The 18996-nt window shown below is 39.3% G+C and overlaps 1 protein-coding gene across 1 annotated transcript in view; it reads right to left on the bottom strand.

Moving 5' to 3' along the window:
* Positions 1–18996, bottom strand: part of LOC126983206 (uncharacterized) — a 79676-nt gene that overhangs the window by 3368 nt on the left and 57312 nt on the right. Inside the window, exon 3 of the mRNA XM_050835817.1 lies at positions 7244–7441. Within this exon, the coding sequence (XP_050691774.1) occupies positions 7244–7441 (198 nt within the window). The remainder of the gene's footprint in view (positions 1–7243; positions 7442–18996) is intronic.

Below are 18996 nucleotides of genomic sequence, written 5' to 3' on the forward strand. Positions count from 1 at the left end.
AGAAGGGAAATTCGTTGTGGGGAGGAGAAAGAGAGAAGGGAAAAGAGACGAAGGGAGATATGCTTGTGTGGGGGAGGGAGCTTTGGGGGGAGAAGGGGAGAGAAAGGGAGGTTAGTGGGGAGGAGAGAGAGAGAGAAGGCAAGAGAGAGAAGAAGGGGGATATATGCTTGTGTGGGGAGGCAAGTTTGGGGGGAGGAGAAGAAGGGGGGAGAAAGGAGAGGTTAGTGGTGGAGGGAAGAGAGGGGAGGGAAAAGAGAGAGAAAAGGGATATATATGTTTGAGGTGGAGGCAGGTCTTGGGGGGGGGGAGAAGGCGGACGGGGGGGGGGAGGGGTTGTTAATAGCGGAGGGGAAAAGAGGGTGAAGAAGATGGAGACAACTCTGTGGAGGAGGAAGAGGAGGAGGAGATGAAGTTAGTGATGAAGACCAGGAGATGAGTATGGGAGGTAGACGGACGAGCATGAGAGAGGAGGAGGAAAGGAGGAGGAGGAGGTTAATGGGTAGGTCTGTAAGGGGAAGAGGAGGGGAGGAGGAGAAGGAGTCACTGGTGCACTAAGGGAGGAGAGAGGAGATGGGTATTGGAAGCAGGGAGGAAAAGAGAAGAGAGAGGAGGGGATTTTGTAAAAGGGTTAGGTTAGTGGTGGAGGGGAGAGGAGTTAGAGGAGAAGGAAAGAAGAGAGAACGTATTAGGTATGTGGAGAGGATAAAGGTGGAGGAAAGTCAGTGAAGATGATGTGGAGAAGATGTGGATTGAAGGACCTGAGTAGAGTGAGATGGAGATGACGTATGGAGACTGAGGTGATTGGGGCGCTTGAAGAGGAGGGAGGACGGGGAGGCGTTAGATTCTCCTCCCGAAATTGACCTCTCTTTTTGGCCACTCCTTTGACCTCTATTCAGGAGCAGTAGAAGAGGAGGAAGAGGAGAAGGGAAAGGAAAATAGGTTAGTGTTAGAGTGGAAGAAGATAAGTGAGGGAAGATGATTCAGGAAGAGAGGGAAGATGTATGAGGGAGAAGGAGGAAGATGAGAGGAGGAGGAGGAGGAGGTGGTAAATGGATGGGCTGATGTATGGAGGTATATCAGTGAAAAGTGGAGATAGCGGGCTTTTTTTTTTTTTCTTTACGCCCTTGAACTGTTTCCTTTGCTGTAAAAAATAAAAAAAGAATAAAAGAATAAAAAAAAAAAGCATGCAGCAATAAAGCGAAGAAGACATAAGAGGTGGAAGAAAAAAGTTAAAAAAAGTGCAAGAAGGAGAAATAGAGAAAGGGAGGAAGGGAGAGCATAGCATGAGGGAGGAACGCAAGGAAACACACAGAAGAAAAAGAGAGAAAAGAGAGAATTGAGAGAAGAGAGGAAAGAATAAAACAAGGATAAAAGAAAGAAAGGAAGGAAGGGAGAGCATAGCATGAGGGAGGAACGCAAGGAAACACACAGAAGAAAAGAGAAAAGAAAGAATTGGGAGAAGAGAGGAAAGAATAAGACTAGGGTAAGAGAAAGAAAGGAAGGAAGGGAGAGCATACCATGAGGGAGGGAGCAAGGAAACACACAGAAGAAAAAAGAGGAAAGAAAGAATTGGGAGAAGAGAGGAAAGAATAAAACAAGGATAAAAGAAAGAAAGGAAGGAAGGGAGAGCATACCATGAGGGAGGGAACAAGGAAACACATAGAAGAAAAGAGAGAAAAGAAAGAATTGGGAGAAGAGAGGAAAGAATAAAACAAGGATAAAAGATAGAAAGGAAGGAAGGGAGAGAGGAGGTAGAAAGAAAAAGAAAAAAGGAAACACAAAGAAACACAAAGGAAGAACAAACAACAGCAGACCTGCTGGTCCTTACGAGGCTGTTTGTGACAAGCTACACTAACTATCTAATCAAAGGTGGAAGATGAAGGACAGCAAAGAAGAAGGCTCCTCCCCAACCCCCCATCCCTCTAGCCAAAGCTGGCAGGAAAGGAAAAAGAACCATGCAGCATGGAAAAACTGCATGGAAATTATGTAGGAGAGAGGAAAGAACTACCATTACTGCTACCACTAACCGGGCGATAAAAACGGACAAGGACACCAGTATTCGAAAGAACTTAACGTTATTACGACAATGAGTAATATCTTAGTTGCTGGTTGGATTCAAAACACTTGTCTAATCTATTCTTGAAGGCCGTAACTGTTGTGCTATCAACGACATCACAGGGTAGAGAGTTCCAAACATTAACAACTCGATTGAAGAAGAAGTGTTTAGCTTCGTACGACGAGAATCTTTTACCACTTATCTTCAAATTGTGATTTCTTCAATTGTAAAGTAATCTTCCGCATTAATGTCACTGAATCCTTTAAACATTTTAAACACTTCTATTAGATCGCCTAGCATTCTTCGTTTTGATAGGCTGAATAAATTTACTTCTTTAAGCCTTTGTTCATATGATAAATTTCTCAACCTAGGAATCATCTTTGTTACTCTTCGTTGGACCCGTTCCAACTTTTCTATGTCTTTTCTGTAGTAGGGAGACCAAAACTGTACACAGTACTCTAGACGGGGTCGAACCAACGAATTATACAGTTTTAATATTACTTTTTCCGATTTATTATTAAAGACTCGTCCGATGAAGCCAACCAATTTGTTTTCAGTTTTAACAACCTCTGAACAATGCTGACCGGGCTTTAAATCGCTTGATATAGTGATTCCAAGATCCTTTTCTTTACTTACTGCAGAAAGTTGTTGGCCATTCATTACGTACCGAACGCGGAGAAGAAGGAGGAAGAGGAGAAGGGAAGGGAAAATATGTTAGTGTTTGAATGAAGGAAGATAAGTGTGGGAACAGGATTTAGAAAGAGAGAAAAGATGTATAAGGGAGAAGAGAAAAATGAGAGGAGGAGGAGGAGGAGGAGGGGAAGGGATAGGAAAATATGTTAGAGTTAAAGTGGAGGAAGATAAGTATGGGGAGAGGATTTAGGAAGAGAGAGGAGATGTATGAGGGAGATGGAAGAAGATGAGTGGAGGAGGAGAAGGAGGTAAGTGGATTGGCTGATAGATGGAGGTATATCAGTGAAAAGAGGAGGAGGAGAATGGAGAGAAGAGGTATGCTTGAGGAAGGAGGTGATGGCTATGGAGGGAGGAAGAAGAAGAGAGAGGAGGAGGAAGTAAATGGATGGAATGAAGAAGATGGAGTGGGAGGAGGAAGAGGAGGAGGAGGAGGAGGAGGAGGTGGAGAGGTAAGTGGTAAGGAGGAAGGAGATGGAGATAGATAGGAGGGAAGAAGGAAGGAAGAGAAGGAGGATGTTAGTGGAGGAGATGAAGAAGAGGGAGGTAGGAAGAAGAAGAAGAGGAGGAGAAGTTACTGGTGAAGAGGACAAGGGATGAAGAAGGGGAAGAGAAGAGAAAAGGAAGAAGAGGTTAGAGTTTGAAGGGAGGAAGAAAATGATGGGTATGGAAAAGGAAGGAAGATGAAGAAGGGGGAGGCAGGAAGAAGAAGAAGAAGGGGAGGAGAAATTACTGGTAAAGGGGACGAAGGATGAAGAAGAGGGAAAAGAAAAGAAAAGGAAGATGAAGCAATAGAGTTTGAAGGGAGAAAGAAGATGATAGGTATGGAAAAGGATGGAGAAGAGAAGAGGAAGAAAAGGGGTCAAATGAAGATGGAGGAATTAGTGGAGGGAAGAAGAGAAGAGGAATGAAAAGAGGTTAGCGTATGAGTGAAGAAGATGGTTATTGAAGCAGAAAGAAAGAGAGGAGGATGAAGAGGAGGAGGAGGAGGAGAAGGAGGAGGAGGTAAGTAGGTAGGTTGAAGAAGATGGAGTCAACGGAGGAAAGAAGAAGAGGAGGAGGAGGAGGGTGAAGGAGGGAGGTAGGGAGATTAGAATATGGAGAGAAAAGAGAGATATTTTGGAGGTGGAGAGATGGATGGTGAGGAGAAGGAAAGGGAGAGAAGTAGGAGAAAAGGAGAAGAGAGAAAAGAAGAAAAGAAGGAGGAAAGGAGAAGAGAGGCAGAGAGAGAACAAGGGTAGGGAGAGAAATAAAGAAATCGTAAGAGAATAAAAAGGAAGGGAGAGAAAAGGGGGAAGGAGAAAAGTAAAGAGAAAATGGTAGAAGGAGAAACAGAGAAAGGGAGGAAGGGAGAAAACAGAGGGAAGGAAAATGTAAAGAAAATGGTAGAAGGAGAAATAGAGAAAGGAAGGAAGGGAGAATGAGGGAGGAAAGAAGGGAAACACATAGAAGAAAAAAGAGAAAAGAAAGAATTGAAAGAAGAGAGGAAAGAATAAAAATAGTGAAGAAAAGAAAGGGAAGAAAAGAGAGAGGAGGAAGAAAAACTAAGGAGAAAAGAAGACAAGAAAGGATTATAAAAGGGGAGGGAAAGAGAGAAAGAGAAAGAGAAAAAGAAGAAAGAAAAAGAAAAAGGAAAAATAAGAAAAAATAAGGAGACTTTTAGAGGGAGAAGAAAGAAAAGAAGACAAGAAAAGATTATAGAAGGGGAGAGAAAGTGAGAGAGAGAGAGAGAGAGAGAGAGAGAGAGAGAGAGAGAGAGAGAGAGAGAGAGAGAAAGAGAAAAAGAAAGAAAAAGAAAAAATGAGAAAATAGAAAAATAATAAGGAGATTTTTAGAGGGAGAAGAAAGGAAAGAAGACAAGAAAAGATTATAGAAGAGGAGAGGAAAGGAGAAAGAAAAGAGAAAATGAGACGGAGAAAAAAAAAGAAAGGCAGGTAATTGAGTAGTAGCAGAGAAAGGTAAGGTAAGGTAAGGTAAGGAAAGGTAAGGTAAGGTAAGGTAAGGTAAGGTAAGGTAAGGTAAGGTAAGGTAAGGTAAGGTAAGGTAAGGTAAGGTAAACTAAGGAAAGGAAAGGTAAGGTAAGGTAAGGTAGGGTAAGGTAAACTAAGGTAAGGTAAGGTAAGGTAAGGTAAGGTAAGGTAAGGTAAGGTAAGGTAAGGTAAGGTAAGGTAAGGTAAAGTAAGGTAAGGTAAGGTAAGGTAAGGTAAGGTAAGGTAAGGTAAGGTAAGGTAAGGTAAGGTAAGGTAAGGTAAGGTAAGGTAAGGTAAGGTAAGGTAAAGTAAGGTAAGGTAAGGTAAGGTAAGGTAAGGTAAGGTAAGGTAAGGTAAGGTAAGGTAAGGTAAGGTAAGGTAAGGTAAGGTAAGGTAAGATAAGATAAGATAAGATAAGATAAGATAAGATAAGATAAGATAAGATAAGATAAGATAAGATAAGATAAGATAAGGTAAGGTAAGGTAAGGTAAGGTAAGGTAAGGTAAGGTAAGGTAAGGTAAGGTAAGGTAAGGTAAGGTAAGGTAAGGTAAGGTAAGGTAAGGTAAGGTAAGGTAAGGTAAGGTAAACTAAGGTAAGGTAAGATAAGGTAAGGTAAGGTAAGGTAAGGTAAGATAAGGTAAGGTATGGTAAGGTAAAGTAAACTAAGATAAGATAAGATAAGATAAGATAAGATAAGATAAGGTAAGGTGAGGTAAGGTAAGGTAAGGTAAGGTAAGGAAGGAAGGTAAGCGAAAATCAGGTTGGCTAATGAGGTAAGGACATAATTACAGGTCCTTGTTCAGTAATTACCCGGCGAGACTTCACACTAATTATCCTTCCAGGCAGCAGTTAATTATGCCTTGCTGCAGGATAAGAGAGGAGAGCAGTGCGGTGTCCTATAGCCTGAAGGATACCGAGGAGGCGAAGGATGTGTGGTAGGATGTCAGTAGCGGTTTCGTTAGTAGGATGTTTGATTTTGTTTGGTATATCGATTAGTTTTTATTACTTTATTACAATTATCTTTATTTATCTATTTCATAACAGGCTGCGTTTTCCTATTTATTTATTTACTTTTTCTATCTTTATCTTTACTCTAGGTTTTGTTGATTGATTGATAGTTTATTGTTGCAAGTAAAACAACAAAGGAGAAGGGGGGACCATGCCATCCCAACCCCCAGGCAGTACAGAGGTTTTGTTTACTTGTGTATTTATCTGTATATTTTTATCTTTGTTCCAGGCTGCTTGTTCCTATCTTGTTTCTTTGTTAGTTTACCTTATCTTATTTTCATTTTTATAGATTGATTGATTGATTGATAGTCTATTGTTGCAAAGAACACAACAAAGGAGAAGGGAGGTACAGAGGTTTTGTTTCCTTGTGTATTTATCTGTATATTTTTATCTTTGTTCCAGGGCTGCTTGTTCCTGTCTTGCTTCTTTGTTAGTTTACCTTATCTTATTTTCATTTTTATAGATTGATTGATTGCTTGATAGTTTATTGTTGCAAAGAACACAACAAAGGAGAAGGGAGGTACAGAGGTTTTGTTTCCTTGTGTATTTATCTGTATATTTTTATCTTTGTTCCAGGCTGCTTGTTCCTATCTTGTTTCTTTGTTAGTTTACCTTATCTTATTTTCATTTTTATAGATTGATTGATTGATTGATAGTCTATTGTTGCAAGTAAAACAACAAAGGAGAAGGGATTTATAGTAAGCTGGTTTTTTGTTTTGTTTATCTGTACAATCTTTATCTATCTGCTTATCTATTTATCTATTCATCTTATTATTTTATTTATTTGTCTTGTTTCCCTATCCCTTAACTATATTTATCTACCTCTTTATCGTCTACTGCTTTTCTTTATTTTCTTATTGTTTCCTCAGTCTTAGAAATAGACAAATCTTTCTAAATAAAGAACAAAAACCTTTCTTTGCCGTCTATTTTCTTCCTTTCATTGCCAGGGAATTCGCTGGCCTAAAAACAGACACTTTACCCACAAGTACTTATACCATAAAAATAAAAAATAAAGTTACCATTAAAACCTTACCCTCAAAATAGACAAGCTACCCTTACACAGATAAAACTACGCAAGGAAACCGACAAACTAAGGGAGTAACTATACTAAAACTGGATATATGTAAAACCTTATAGATTAACGATACTGTACTATACTATCCATGAAGAACTGACAAACTACAGATGTCAAACTAAAAAGCAAACTATACAAGACCTAAACATATGTAACACTAAAGGGAAAGCTATATAAAACCTGAAATTATGTACATTTAAAGGGCAAACTAAACAAAACCTGATAATAAAATCTAAGGGCGAACTAAATTAAAATAAAGGGCTATCGCAATAAAACATCATCTGAGGCAAAATAGACATAAACTGAGGAACGAAACTAGACTAAACCTAAAGAACTATACAACTAAAAGAAAAACTATGTATAACTAGAGGCAAACTTAACTAAACCACAACGAACGCCCCAACCATACCCATCCAAGGCTCCCCAACGCCCCTCCTCCTTACCCTGCCTTCAGCCCGAGGTCCCGATGCGAGGTTGACGTCCGCCCCGGCCTGTAGAAGTATCCTGAGGCAGCGGGAGGACTCGGTGGTGGCCGCGGCGTGCAGGGGCGTCCTACCCCAGGCATCCCGGCAATCCAGGTGAGCCAATTGGTCCCCGTTCAGCAGGTCCTCAAGGAGCTCCGCGTTGTCCCATAGAGCAGCCTGAAGGATACCAAGGATGTGAAGGATGGTAGGATGTCTTTTGTTTTCGTTATTGTTGTTTGTTTGTTTGTTTATTACTGTGTGGGTTCTTAGTTATGTTGAAGGAAACCGAAGGAGAGAAGGATGGTAGGATATCAGAGGTGATGTTGTTGTTGTTGTTGTTGTTTAATTGTTAATTTGTATGTTTCTTCTGTATTTTAATTGTATATATATATATATATATATATATATTTATATATATATTTATATATATATATATATAGAGAGAGAGAGAGAGAGAGAGAGAGAGAGAGAGAGAGAGAGAGAGAGAGAGAGAGAGAGAGAGGAGGGGAGAAGAAAAAGAGAAAAGGAGGGGAGAAGAAAAAGAGAAAAGTTATTTGCACAGGGGAGGAAGCAAATGTAATTACACACACACACACACACACACACACACACACACACACACACACACACACACACACACACACACACACCTTGCCACATGGAGTCTCCTCGCAAACGGAAGACGATGAGGCGGAGGACGAAGACGAGGAAGAGGAGGAAGAAGAGGAAGAGGAGGGCAAACTCTTCTCAGAGGGAGGAGAAGAGGAAGGAGGAGGAGGAGGAGGAGGAGGAAGAGACAAACCAGGCAAACCTCTTCTTTTACAACTCTTCCTCCTCCTAAATTTCTTCTCTTCATCGTTCACCTCCTCATCCTCCTCTTCCTCCCTTCCCCCCCATTTCGTTTTCACCCTGCCGACCACCACCAGCACCGCCCCACGCAGGGAATCGAACAGGGGAACACCATGCCCCTGCCACCTCATACCCTGCTTTCAAGGTCACGAGGCAGGGTCAAGGGGCTGAGGTCAAGGTCACGGGGGTCAGAGAGGTCACGGAGGTCCTGATTGGGTGTTGTTTTCATGCTTCTTGCTGATTGGTTAGCGAGGAAGGTGACTGGAGTGTTTTTCGCTGTGATTGGTTGAGAGTTTAGGTCCTCAGCCAATCATCTTGTAGTGTTCGAGTGACGTCATCAATCAGAGTTACGTCATCAATAAGAGTTGCGTCATCAAGGAGTCCACAGTTCCGTTTTCTTTTGTTTTCGTTTTAGGGGTTATTCGTGAAAAAAAAATAAACGTGGTCAGAGAATGTTAGTAGTAGTAGTAGTAGTAGTAGTAGTAGTAGTAGTAGTAGTAGTAGTAACAATAACAATAAAAATAACAACAAAAAAACAGCAAAAACAACACGATACCATTTTCCTTCACAATTTTTTCTCATATAAAAATTTTCAGGAATATTATCAAAGTTTTTTCCCTTATTTTCACTTCGTTCGTACTTACGGGGAAAGGAGAAGGAAGAGGAGGAGGAAGAAGAGGAGGAGGAGGAGGAGGGGAGGGAACTGTTTGCGTCAGGAAGCTCCAAGTCCAGTAGATTGGATGGTGTAATTTAGGAGGAGGAGGAGGAGGAGGAGGAAGAGGCGGAAGAGGAGGAGGAGGAGGTCATTACAGGTGGCAGTGGAGATGAAAATTCTTGCATTATTTAATTCGAGCATATGCACCTCTCTCTCTCTCTCTCTCACACACACACACAATTCAATTATCTTTCAATCACATTCCTTTGTATTTTTTTTTTCTTCTTCTTTTTCGTTTCGTTTCTCGCACATTCTCTTTTCTACTGTTTTTTTTTCTCTTTCTTTATTGTCTTTCTTTATTTTTGTCTTTGATTTTATTCTTTTATTTTTCTTTGTATTTCTTTTGTATTTCTTTCTTCGTTGCATTCTTTGCCTTTCTTTCGTTCATTTTTTTTTCTTTTTCATTCTCTTTTTTCTTTTTTTCTTTCTTTTTTCTTGCTTGCTTTCTTTACGTCTTCTTTATATTTGTTTTCCTGCTTCCTTTCATTCTTTCTCTCTTTTTATCTTTTTCTTTTTTTCTTTCATCCTTCCTTCCTCGTTTCCTTTTTTCCTTTCTTTTTCTTTCATTTCTTTCCATCTTTTTTTCTTTTTTTTCTCATTTCTTATATCTCTTTTCCTTTCTTTCTTTCTTTCTTTCTTTCTTTCCTTTCCTTCTTTCCTTCCTTCCTTAACCTCCTTTGCTCCGGTCTCGCATCCAAGTTTCCCATATTTGCCCACAACTTTAAATTCTCTTTCCTCAATGGTGCCTTAGAGAGGAAGAAGAAGAAGAAGAAGAGGAAGAAGAAGAAGAAGAAGAAGAAGATGATGATGATGATGATGATGATGATGATGATGATGATGATGATGATGATGATGATGATGATGATGAAGAAGAAGAAGAAGAAGAAGAAGAAGAAGAAGAAGAAGAAGAAGAAGAGGTAGATGATTATGATGATGAAGAAGATAGAGAAGAAGAAGAAGAACAACAACAACAACAACAACAACAACAACAACAACAACAACAACGACCAAAAAAAAAGAACAAGAACAAGAAAATAAGAAGAAAAAGAATGAAAGGAAGAAGAAGAAAAGAAGAAAACAAGAAAAAGATGAAGAAGAAAGGAAGAAAGGAAAAAGTGAAGGAAGGAAACAGGGAAGAAAGGAGAAGAGAAAAAAAGAAACATTAAGATAGACAAGAAGGAAAAAGAAACAAGGACAAGAAAAAGAGAAAAGAAAAATAAAGAAAAAACGAAAAAAAAACGAGAATTTCCACCATACAATAAACTCTCTCTCTCTCTCTCTCGGGACCCATTTTAAAAAGAGGAGGAAAAAAGCTTCCCAGAAATTCCTCCACACTTTCTTTTTTCCATACACATTCTCTCTCTCTCTCTCTCTCTCTCTCTCTCTCGTATTCCTTCCCTTCCTCTATTTCACCTTTCAATCGTTCCCTACTTGTCTATTTTCCTCTCCTCTCCCTCTCCTTCTTCCTCTTGGAAAGGATTCAACGACGCGCCACAAAGATGATTCCAACCTTCAGGGCTCAACCGTACGAGGAACGACTCAAGCGACTCAATCTCTTTACATTGGAGAAAAGACGCCTACGAGGGGATATGATTCAAGTCTTCAAGTATCTGAAAAAATTCAACAACGTCGATTACTCCAAATTCTTTGAACTGCAAACCAACTCAAGAACTAGAAATAACGGTTTACCCATTCAGTCGAGTCGATGTAACACAGACATTGGAAGGAGTTTCTTTTCAAACCGAGTCATCCGCCACTGGAACAATCTTCCCTCAGAAGTAGTAAATGCGAATACCATCAACTCCTTCAAATATAGAATCGACCGTCATTTCGCTGCGTCGGGAGTAAACTGAATAACGAGGTGCTTTCATCTGCTCCTCAATATCGAGGTGCTTTCATCTGCTCACCAAGCCCCAAGTGGCGGTCGAGCAGATTAAATCACACAAGCGGGCGACCTCGTAATGAGCCAATAGGCTTTCTGTTGCCTGCATTTCCATGTTTCCATTTTTCTCTCTTTTTCTCTCTCCTTCTATCCCTCATTCCCTCCCTTCCTTCTCTGTTTCTTCTCTCCCTTCTTCCTTCCCTCTCTCTTTTTCGCTCTCCTTCCATCCCTCATTCCCTCCCTTCCTTCTGTTTCTCCTCTCCCTTCTTCCTTCCCTCTCTCTATTTCTCCACTCATTTTCTCCCTCTTCCCTCCCGTATTTTTCTCTCCTTCCCTCCCCTCCCTCTGTCTCTCCTTCCCTCCCTCTATTTCTCCACTCATTTTCTCCCTCCTTTCCTCCCATATTTTTCCTCTCCCTCCTTCCCCCCCCCTCCTCCCTCCCTCTATTTTCCATTCCCTTGAAACTCCTTAACGATTTAGGCGAAAGGGAAGAGGTCGTTAATTATGAGAGAGAGAGAGAGAGAGAGAGAGAGAGAGAGCAGGTAAGCATTTTCAAGGTATATTCAGCCCTTTTTTTTTTTCTTTTTTTTTCTTTTTTTCCAACACCACCACCATCACCATCACCACCACCACCATCACCACCACCACCACCACCATCACCATCACCACCACCACCTGTTCGCCTCACCTGCTCGGCTAATCAATATGTACGTAGCAAGGTAAATCACGGAACACACACACACACACACACACACACACACACACACACACACACACACACACACACACACACACACACACACACACACCTGTTCTTTATTAATTAGGTAGATATTGAGAGCACCTGAGCAAATGTTAATAAGTGAATAGTCTTTTTATTATATTGTGTGGTATTATTATTATTATTATTATTATTATTATTATTATTATTATTATTATTATTATTATTATTTACTATTAATGACATGTATATTAATTTCACTTTCTTTTTTCTTCCTTTTTCCTTCCTACACTCTTTCGTTTCTTCCTTCCTTCCTATCTACCTTTCCTCCTTTCTCTATCTACTCTCCTTCCTTCTCTCCTGTCTACCCAACTATTTCCTTCCTTCTCTCCTATTTCCCCTTCTTCCTTGCCTCTTTTTCTCTCCTTCTTTCCTTCCTCTATTCCTTTCAACTTTCCCGTTTTTTTTTCTTTCTATCGTTCCTCCTTCCTTTCTTTGTTTCCTTCCTTTCTCTCTTCTACTAAATTACTTCTTTATTCATCTATTTTCTTACCTACACTTCTTTCTTCCTTCCTTCCTTCTTTCATTCCATTTCCTTCCTTTCTTCTTTCCTTTTCCTTCCTTCCTTTCTTCCTTTTCCTTCCTTCCTGCCTTCCTTTTCTACCTCATCCCCTCCCTTCCTTCTTTCCTTCCTTTTCCTTCCTTCCTTTCTTCCTTCTATATCTCATCCCCTTCATTCCTTTTCCTTCCTTCCTTCCTTCCTTCCTTTTCTGCCTCATCCCCTTCCTTCTTCATCTGATACCGATTTCATTCCCTTGTTTACTCCCATCCTCTCCCTCCCTTTCTTTCCTTCCCCTCTTCTTTCCTTTCTTCCTCCCTTCCTTCTTTTTTATTTCCCTCAATCCCTCCTTCTTCTTTTCCTTCCTTCCTTCATTCATTCATTCCTCCCTCTCCATCCTCCCTCCCTCTCTTCCTTCCTTCCTTCCTTCCTTCCTTTCTTACGTCTTTCCTTTCCCTGCTTCCCTATCATCCTCCTTCTCTTTCCTCTCTACTTCCTTCCTCTTCCTTCCTTCCTTCCTTCCTCTCTCTTCCTTCCGTACCTCCCTCTCTCTTTCTCTCTTTTCTTCATTCCTATCTGTCATTTAGTCCTTCTCTCCTTCCTTCCCTTCTCCCTTTCTTCCTTTCTTCCTTCTTTCCTTCCTCTTTTTCCTCCTTTCAGTCCACCTTCCCTTTCTCCTCCTTTCTTTCCCTCTCTCCTACCTCTGTCCTTCATACCTCCCTCCCTTCCTCCCTCTCTCCTTCCTTCCTTCCATCCCTCCCCTTCCTCCTCCCTCCCTCCTTCCTTCCTTATTTTTCCTTCCTACCTTACCTTCCTTCCTTCCATCCCTCCCTACCTTTCCCCTCCCCCCCTTCCCTCTCTCCTACCTTTTTCTTTCTCCCCTCCCTCTCTCCTTCCCTTCCTTATTTTTCCTTCCTTCCTTCCTTCCTTCCTTCCTTCCCTCCCTCCCTCTCGTGTGCTCACCTTTACACGGCTCAAGTACGTCATGTCTAAGAGAACTGTCACATTCAACCTCCTCCTCCTCCTCCTCCTCCTCCTCCTCCTCCTCCTCCTCCTGACCTTGAGGCTTACTTCCTTACTTAAATACTTACTTATTCTTACTTGCTTACTTTCTTACTTTCTCCTTTTCTTAACTTTTCTTGCAACAATTATCTCTCCGTTTCTCTTTCCTTTCCTCTCCTTCTTCAACACTTAATTTTCCTTTTTCCCTTGTTTTCACCCCTATTTTTCCCATCTTTTCCTCCTCAATCACACTTCATTTTCCTTGTTTTTTCCCCCTCTTCTAAATATTTTCCTCTCTCTCTCTCTTTCCCTCCTTCCTTTCTTTCCTCCCCATATTTTCCTCTCCTTCCTTCCTTCTCTTTACTCTTCCTCTCCTTTTCCTCTCTCTCCCTCCCTCCTTCCTTTCCTCTCTATACTTTCCTCTCCTTCCTCCTTCCTCATTCCTTTTCCTCTCTCTCCCTCCCTCCTTCCTTTCCTCTCTATACTTTCCTCTCCTTCCTCCTTCCTCCTTCCTTCCCTTTACTCTTCCTCTCCTTTCCTTCTCCCTCTTTTATTTCCTCGTTTCGTTCTTCCTTAATTCCGTTCTTTCTTACATTCTCGTTTCATTTATTTTTCATTCTTTCTTTCCTTCTTCTTCTCTTGCTTTCCTATTCCTTCATTCTTTATTTTCATTTCTCTGCTTCCTTTCTTTTTACTTTCTTATTTCGTTCTGTTCTTTCAATATGATTTACTTGCTTGATTATTTTCTTACATTTCTTTCTTATTTCATTGTTTCCTTCCTTCCTTCCTTTCCCTACCTTCGTTCCCTGTTTCCCTCCTTACTTTCTTCCTCTCTCATTCCCTTTCTTCCTTCCGTCTTTCCCTCTCTCTTCCCTTCCTTCCTTCCTTCTTTTCTTTCTTCCCTCTCTCTTTCGTTCGCTCCTTCGCTCCTTCCAACCAAACTTTCAACTTAACTGTCTTTTTATGCCTACTTGCCCGTCTTTTCTTCCTACATTCTTTCCTTCCCTCCTTTATCCAGTTTTCCATTTCCCCTTTCTCCCTTCTCTCCTTCCTACCTGTTTCTCTATCTCCCTTTACCTGCATTCTTATTTCCTCCTTTAACTATCTTCTTTCCTTTCTTTTTCTTCATTCTTTCCTTCCTTCCTTTATCCAGTTTTCCATTTCCCCTTTCTCCCTTCTCTTCTTCCTTCCTGTTCCTCTGCCTCTTCCGTTACTTCCATTCTTATTTCCTCCTTTTAACTATATTCTTTCTTTTCTCTTCTTCGTTATTTTATTTCCCTTCTTCCTTCATTCTCTTCCTTCACTCTTTGCCTTTTCATTCCTTCTATCTCACTTTTTCTTCCACTTCCCTCCCTTCCCTTTCCTCTTCTTCCCTTTTCTATCCTTTCCATTTCTTTCAACTCCTTTCTTTTATTCTGTACTCCTTCCTTCCTTCCTTCCTTCCTTCACGACTTTTACTTCTTCCTTCCTCCATTTTCGCTTTCCTTTCATTTCCTTGCTCTTTTTTAATAGCCGTCTCTCTCTCTCTCTCTCTCTCTCTCTCTCTCTCTCTCTCTCTCTCTCTCTCTCTCTCTCTCTCTCTCTCTCTCTCTCTCTCTCCTACCACTTCCCAAATGTTCATCTCTATATGCAGTCTCTCTCTCTCTCTCTCTCTCTCTCTCTCTCTCTCTCTCTCTCTCTCTCTCTCTCTCTCTCTCTCTCTCTCTCTCTCTCTCTCTCTCTCTCTCTCTCTCTCTCCAACGTATCCTACCACTTCCCAAATGTTCATCTCTATATGCAGTCTCTCTCTCTCTCTCTCTCTCTCTCTCTCTCTCTCTCTCTCTCTCTCTCTCTCTCTCTCTCTCTCTCTCTCTCTCTCTCTCTCTACAGTTCTCTATACTCTCTCTCTCTCTCTCTCTCTCTCTCTCTCTCTCTCTCTCTCTCTCTCTCTCTCTCTCTCTCTCTCTCTCTGTGTGTGTGTGTGTGTGTGTGTGTGTGTGTGTGTAATAATCATGTACGTATTTTATCTCTACTTTCACCGCCCCGATATTAAAACCTCTTTTTTTTTTTTGCATTCATTAATTTCTCTCTCTTCCCTCCTTCCTTCCTTTCTTTCTTTCCAATCTCTCTTGTGTTTACTCTTCTTTTCATTGTTTTTTTCTTTTTTTTACCTTCCTTCCATTCTTTCTTTCTTTCTATCTTCCTATCTTTCTTGTGTCTACTCTTTCTTCATTCCTTCTTTCATTTTTTACTTTCCTTTCATTCTTTCCTTCTCTTCTATCTTTCTTTCTATCTTCCTATCTTTCTTGTGTATACTCTTTCTTCATTCCTTCTTTCATTTTTTATCTTCCTTTCATTCCTTCTTTTCTCTATCTTTCTTTCTATCTTCCTATCTTTCTTGTGTTTACTCTTTCTTCATTCCTTCTTTCATTTTCTTTACCTTCCTTTCACTCTTTCTTTCTCTTCTATCTTTCTTTCCTATCTTTCCTTTTTATCTTTCTTTTACTCTTACTCTTTCCTTCTCTTCCATCTTTCATTCCTACAGTTCTTACTTTCTCTATTTTCTTCCTACCCTTTTTTCATTCTTTCTTTCTTTCCTTTTTTTTCCTTCCTTTCTACTTACCATGTTTCCTTCCTCCTCTTCCTACCTACCTACCTACCTATCAACTTATTTACCTACTTTCATACTACATGCTACTTACCAAATTACTTACAACACATAACTCATAAAACACACACACACACACACACACACACACACACACACACACACAAACGACCATGTATAAATCTTTTTAAGTTCAGGATTACCACCGCCATATCCATCACCACCACCACCACCATCACCATCACCACCACCACCACCACCACCACCATCACCACCACCACCACCATCACCACCACCACCATCACCATCACCACCACCACCACCACCACCACCACCACCACCACCACCACCATCACCACCACCACCATCACCACCACCACCACCATCACCACCACCACCACCACCACCACCACCATCACCACCACCACCACCACCACCACCATCACCACAATCACCACCACCACTATCGCCACAGTTTTATTAATAACATTCCATAGTGCTGCTTTAATGAATTTGTTATGCTTTTTTTCTTTTTGGGTCTTTTCACTTAATTTTTTTCTATGTTCTTTTGTATTATTTTCTCTCATTTCCCTCTTTTTTCTTTTTTTGTTTTTGTTTTTTTTCACTTAATTCTTTTCTATGTTTTTCTGTTTTATTTTTTTTCATTTCCCTTTTCTTTCTTTTTTTCTCTTTTCACTTAATTTTTTGTTTTTCTGTTTTATTTTTCTTTCATTTCCCTTTTTTTTCTTTTTTTCTCTTTAATTCTTTTCCATGTTCTCCTTTTGCATGAGTTTTCTTTCCTTTCCCTTTTTTTTCTCGCATTTATTTTCCTGATTTCCTGTTTTTTTTCCCGTAAATTTATCACTATCTTTTCATATTTCCTCTTTTTTCCTACTTTGTTTTTCCTCTCCTTTCCTTCCTTTTTCTCATTTTGGCAACTTTTCTTACAGCATTTTCTTTCCTCTTTTTCTTTTCCTTTCCTTTTCCTCTGTTTGCCTTTTCCTAACTTTTCTTGCAACAACTTTTCCTCATTTTTTCCTTTCTTTCCTTTTTCCCTTTAGCATATATTTTCTTGTAGTATGTTCCTTCCTTATTTTTTTCTTTTCCTCTTATTTCTTTTCTCTTTTATCATATTTCTTGTACCAACTTGCATTCTTTTTTTTCTCATTTCCTCTCCTTTCCTGTCTCTCTCTCTCTTTCTTTCCTCTATTTTTCCTTTCCACTCATTCTCATTCTTTTTTTCACATTCTGCTTCATTTCTTTTCTTTTTTCGTAACTTTCCTTACCGACGTTTTCCTTTTTTTCCTAATTCTTCAGTTTCCCTTCCATACTCTCTCTCGTTCTCCTTTCACTTTTCTTTCCTTTCATTCTTTCAATCCATTTTCTTTCCCTTTTCTCATTTACTTTGAGACATATTTTTTTCTCTCCAAATTTTCCTGTTTTTTTGTCCCTTTATGTTTCCTTTTTCTCTTTTCACATCTTGGATACTTTCCCTTCATTCTTTCAATCCTTTTATCTTTCCCTTTTCTTATTTACTTAGCGGTTTATTTTTCCTCCAAATTTTCCTGGGTTTTTTTTATTCGCTCCCTTTATTTTTTTCCTTTTTCCTTGATATTTTCTCTTCTTTTCATCCATATTTTTTTTTTTTTTTGGTTACTAATTGGCTGGTTCGCGGTTTTTCTCTTCTTTTTTCAGTCACCATTTATTTATTCTTTCCTCTTTCCCTCTTTATTTTCCCTTTCATCATCCTCTCTTTTTTCCCTTTTCCTCCACGCTTTTATTTTTTTCCTCTTTCCCTCTTTAGTTTCCCTTTCATTATCCTTTTTTTTTCCTTTTCATCCACGCTTTCGCATTTTTTCCTCTTTCCCTCTTTAGTTTCCCTCTTGATATCCTCTTTTTTTTCCTCTTTTTCTCTTTAGTTTCCCTTTCAATATCCTCTTTTTTCTCTAATCAACCACGCCTTCATATTTTTTTCCTCTTTTCCTCTTTAATTTGACTTTCATTATCCTCTTTTTCCCTCTCAAATTTTTTTTCCTCTTTCTTCAGTTTCCCTTTCCTTTCCTCTTTTTTTCTGTAATCAACCACGCTTTCATATTTTTTTTCCTCGTTTCCTCTTTAGTTTCCCTTTCCTTTCCTCTTTTTTTCCCTCTTCGACCACGCTTTCATATTTTTTTCCTCTTTTCCTCTTTAATTTGACTTTCATTATCCTCTTTTTTTCCCTCTTCGACCACGCTTTCATTTTTTTTCCTTTTTCCCTCTTTAGTTTCCCTTTCGATATCCTCTTTTTCTCTCTTCAACCACGCTTTCATATTTTTTTCCTCTTTCCCTCTTTAGTTTCCCTTTCAATATCCTCTTTTTTTCTCTCTTCAAACACGCTTTCATTTTTTTTTTTTTTTTGCCTTTTCAATCGGACTTCATTTTCATCCTTTTCCTCTCGTCTCTCTTTTTATCCTCTCCTTCTATTTCTATCTTCCTCTTTCTCTCGTCAAAATCACTTTCATCTTCCTTTTTTCCTCTTCATACGCGCTTTCGTCTTTTTTTTTTTAATTAGACTTTATTTTACTTAGTTTTCCTTCAGTTAGTACATTTTCCTTTCCCTTTTTTCCTCCTCCTCTTCTTTTCCTCTGCAATCACACTTAATTTTCCTTATTTTCCCTTGTTATTTTTCCCTATTTTGCATCCTAATTTCTTCTTCAGTGACTATTTTCCTTGTTTTTTTTTCCTTTTTTTTCCTCTTCGATCACACTCAATCTTACCTATTTTCCTCCGGTCATATTTTCATTTTTTCCTTCGGTCATATTTTCATCTCACTTTTTCTTTCTCTTAGATCTCCTTTTTATTTTCCTCTTTTCCTCTTTCAATCTATTCGTTTACTTATTTTCCTTTTCCTCCTCTATTACCTTATTCCATTATTTCACTATTTTTCCTTTTTTTCCTTCTTTTTGTTACTCTTTTATCGCTCAATTGTACTTTTTCCTTTCAATCACATTTTCTTTTTTTCCTTTTCAACCATTTTTTTTATTTTCCTTTTTTCCTCTTCAGTGACGTTTTATTTTGTGTTTTTCTCCTCTTTTATAACTTTGTGTCATTTTCCTCTTCAATCACGTTCTTTTTCTTTTTTCTTCACTTTTATTTCCATTTTTTTCATCTTTTTCCTTAACCTTTTTTTTGTTGTTCTATAATTCCACTTCAATCACACTTTTCTTATTCCCTTAACTCTTTTTTTTTTCATCTTTGCTTCCCTTCAATCACTATTTTTTCCTCTTTTTTCACTGTTCAATCACTTTTTTCCTCTTTTCCCTAATCGTTTTTTACTCTTTGATTCATTTCCATCACTTTTATCATTTCGTTTTCCTCTTTTTTTCCTTTCATTCGTTATTCTTTTTTTTTTTTGCTTTCCGACACATTTTTTCTCCC

The sequence above is a fragment of the Eriocheir sinensis genome, chromosome 53, assembly GCF_024679095.1.
Source record: "Eriocheir sinensis breed Jianghai 21 chromosome 53, ASM2467909v1, whole genome shotgun sequence".
Lineage (NCBI taxonomy): Eukaryota > Metazoa > Arthropoda > Malacostraca > Decapoda > Varunidae > Eriocheir > Eriocheir sinensis.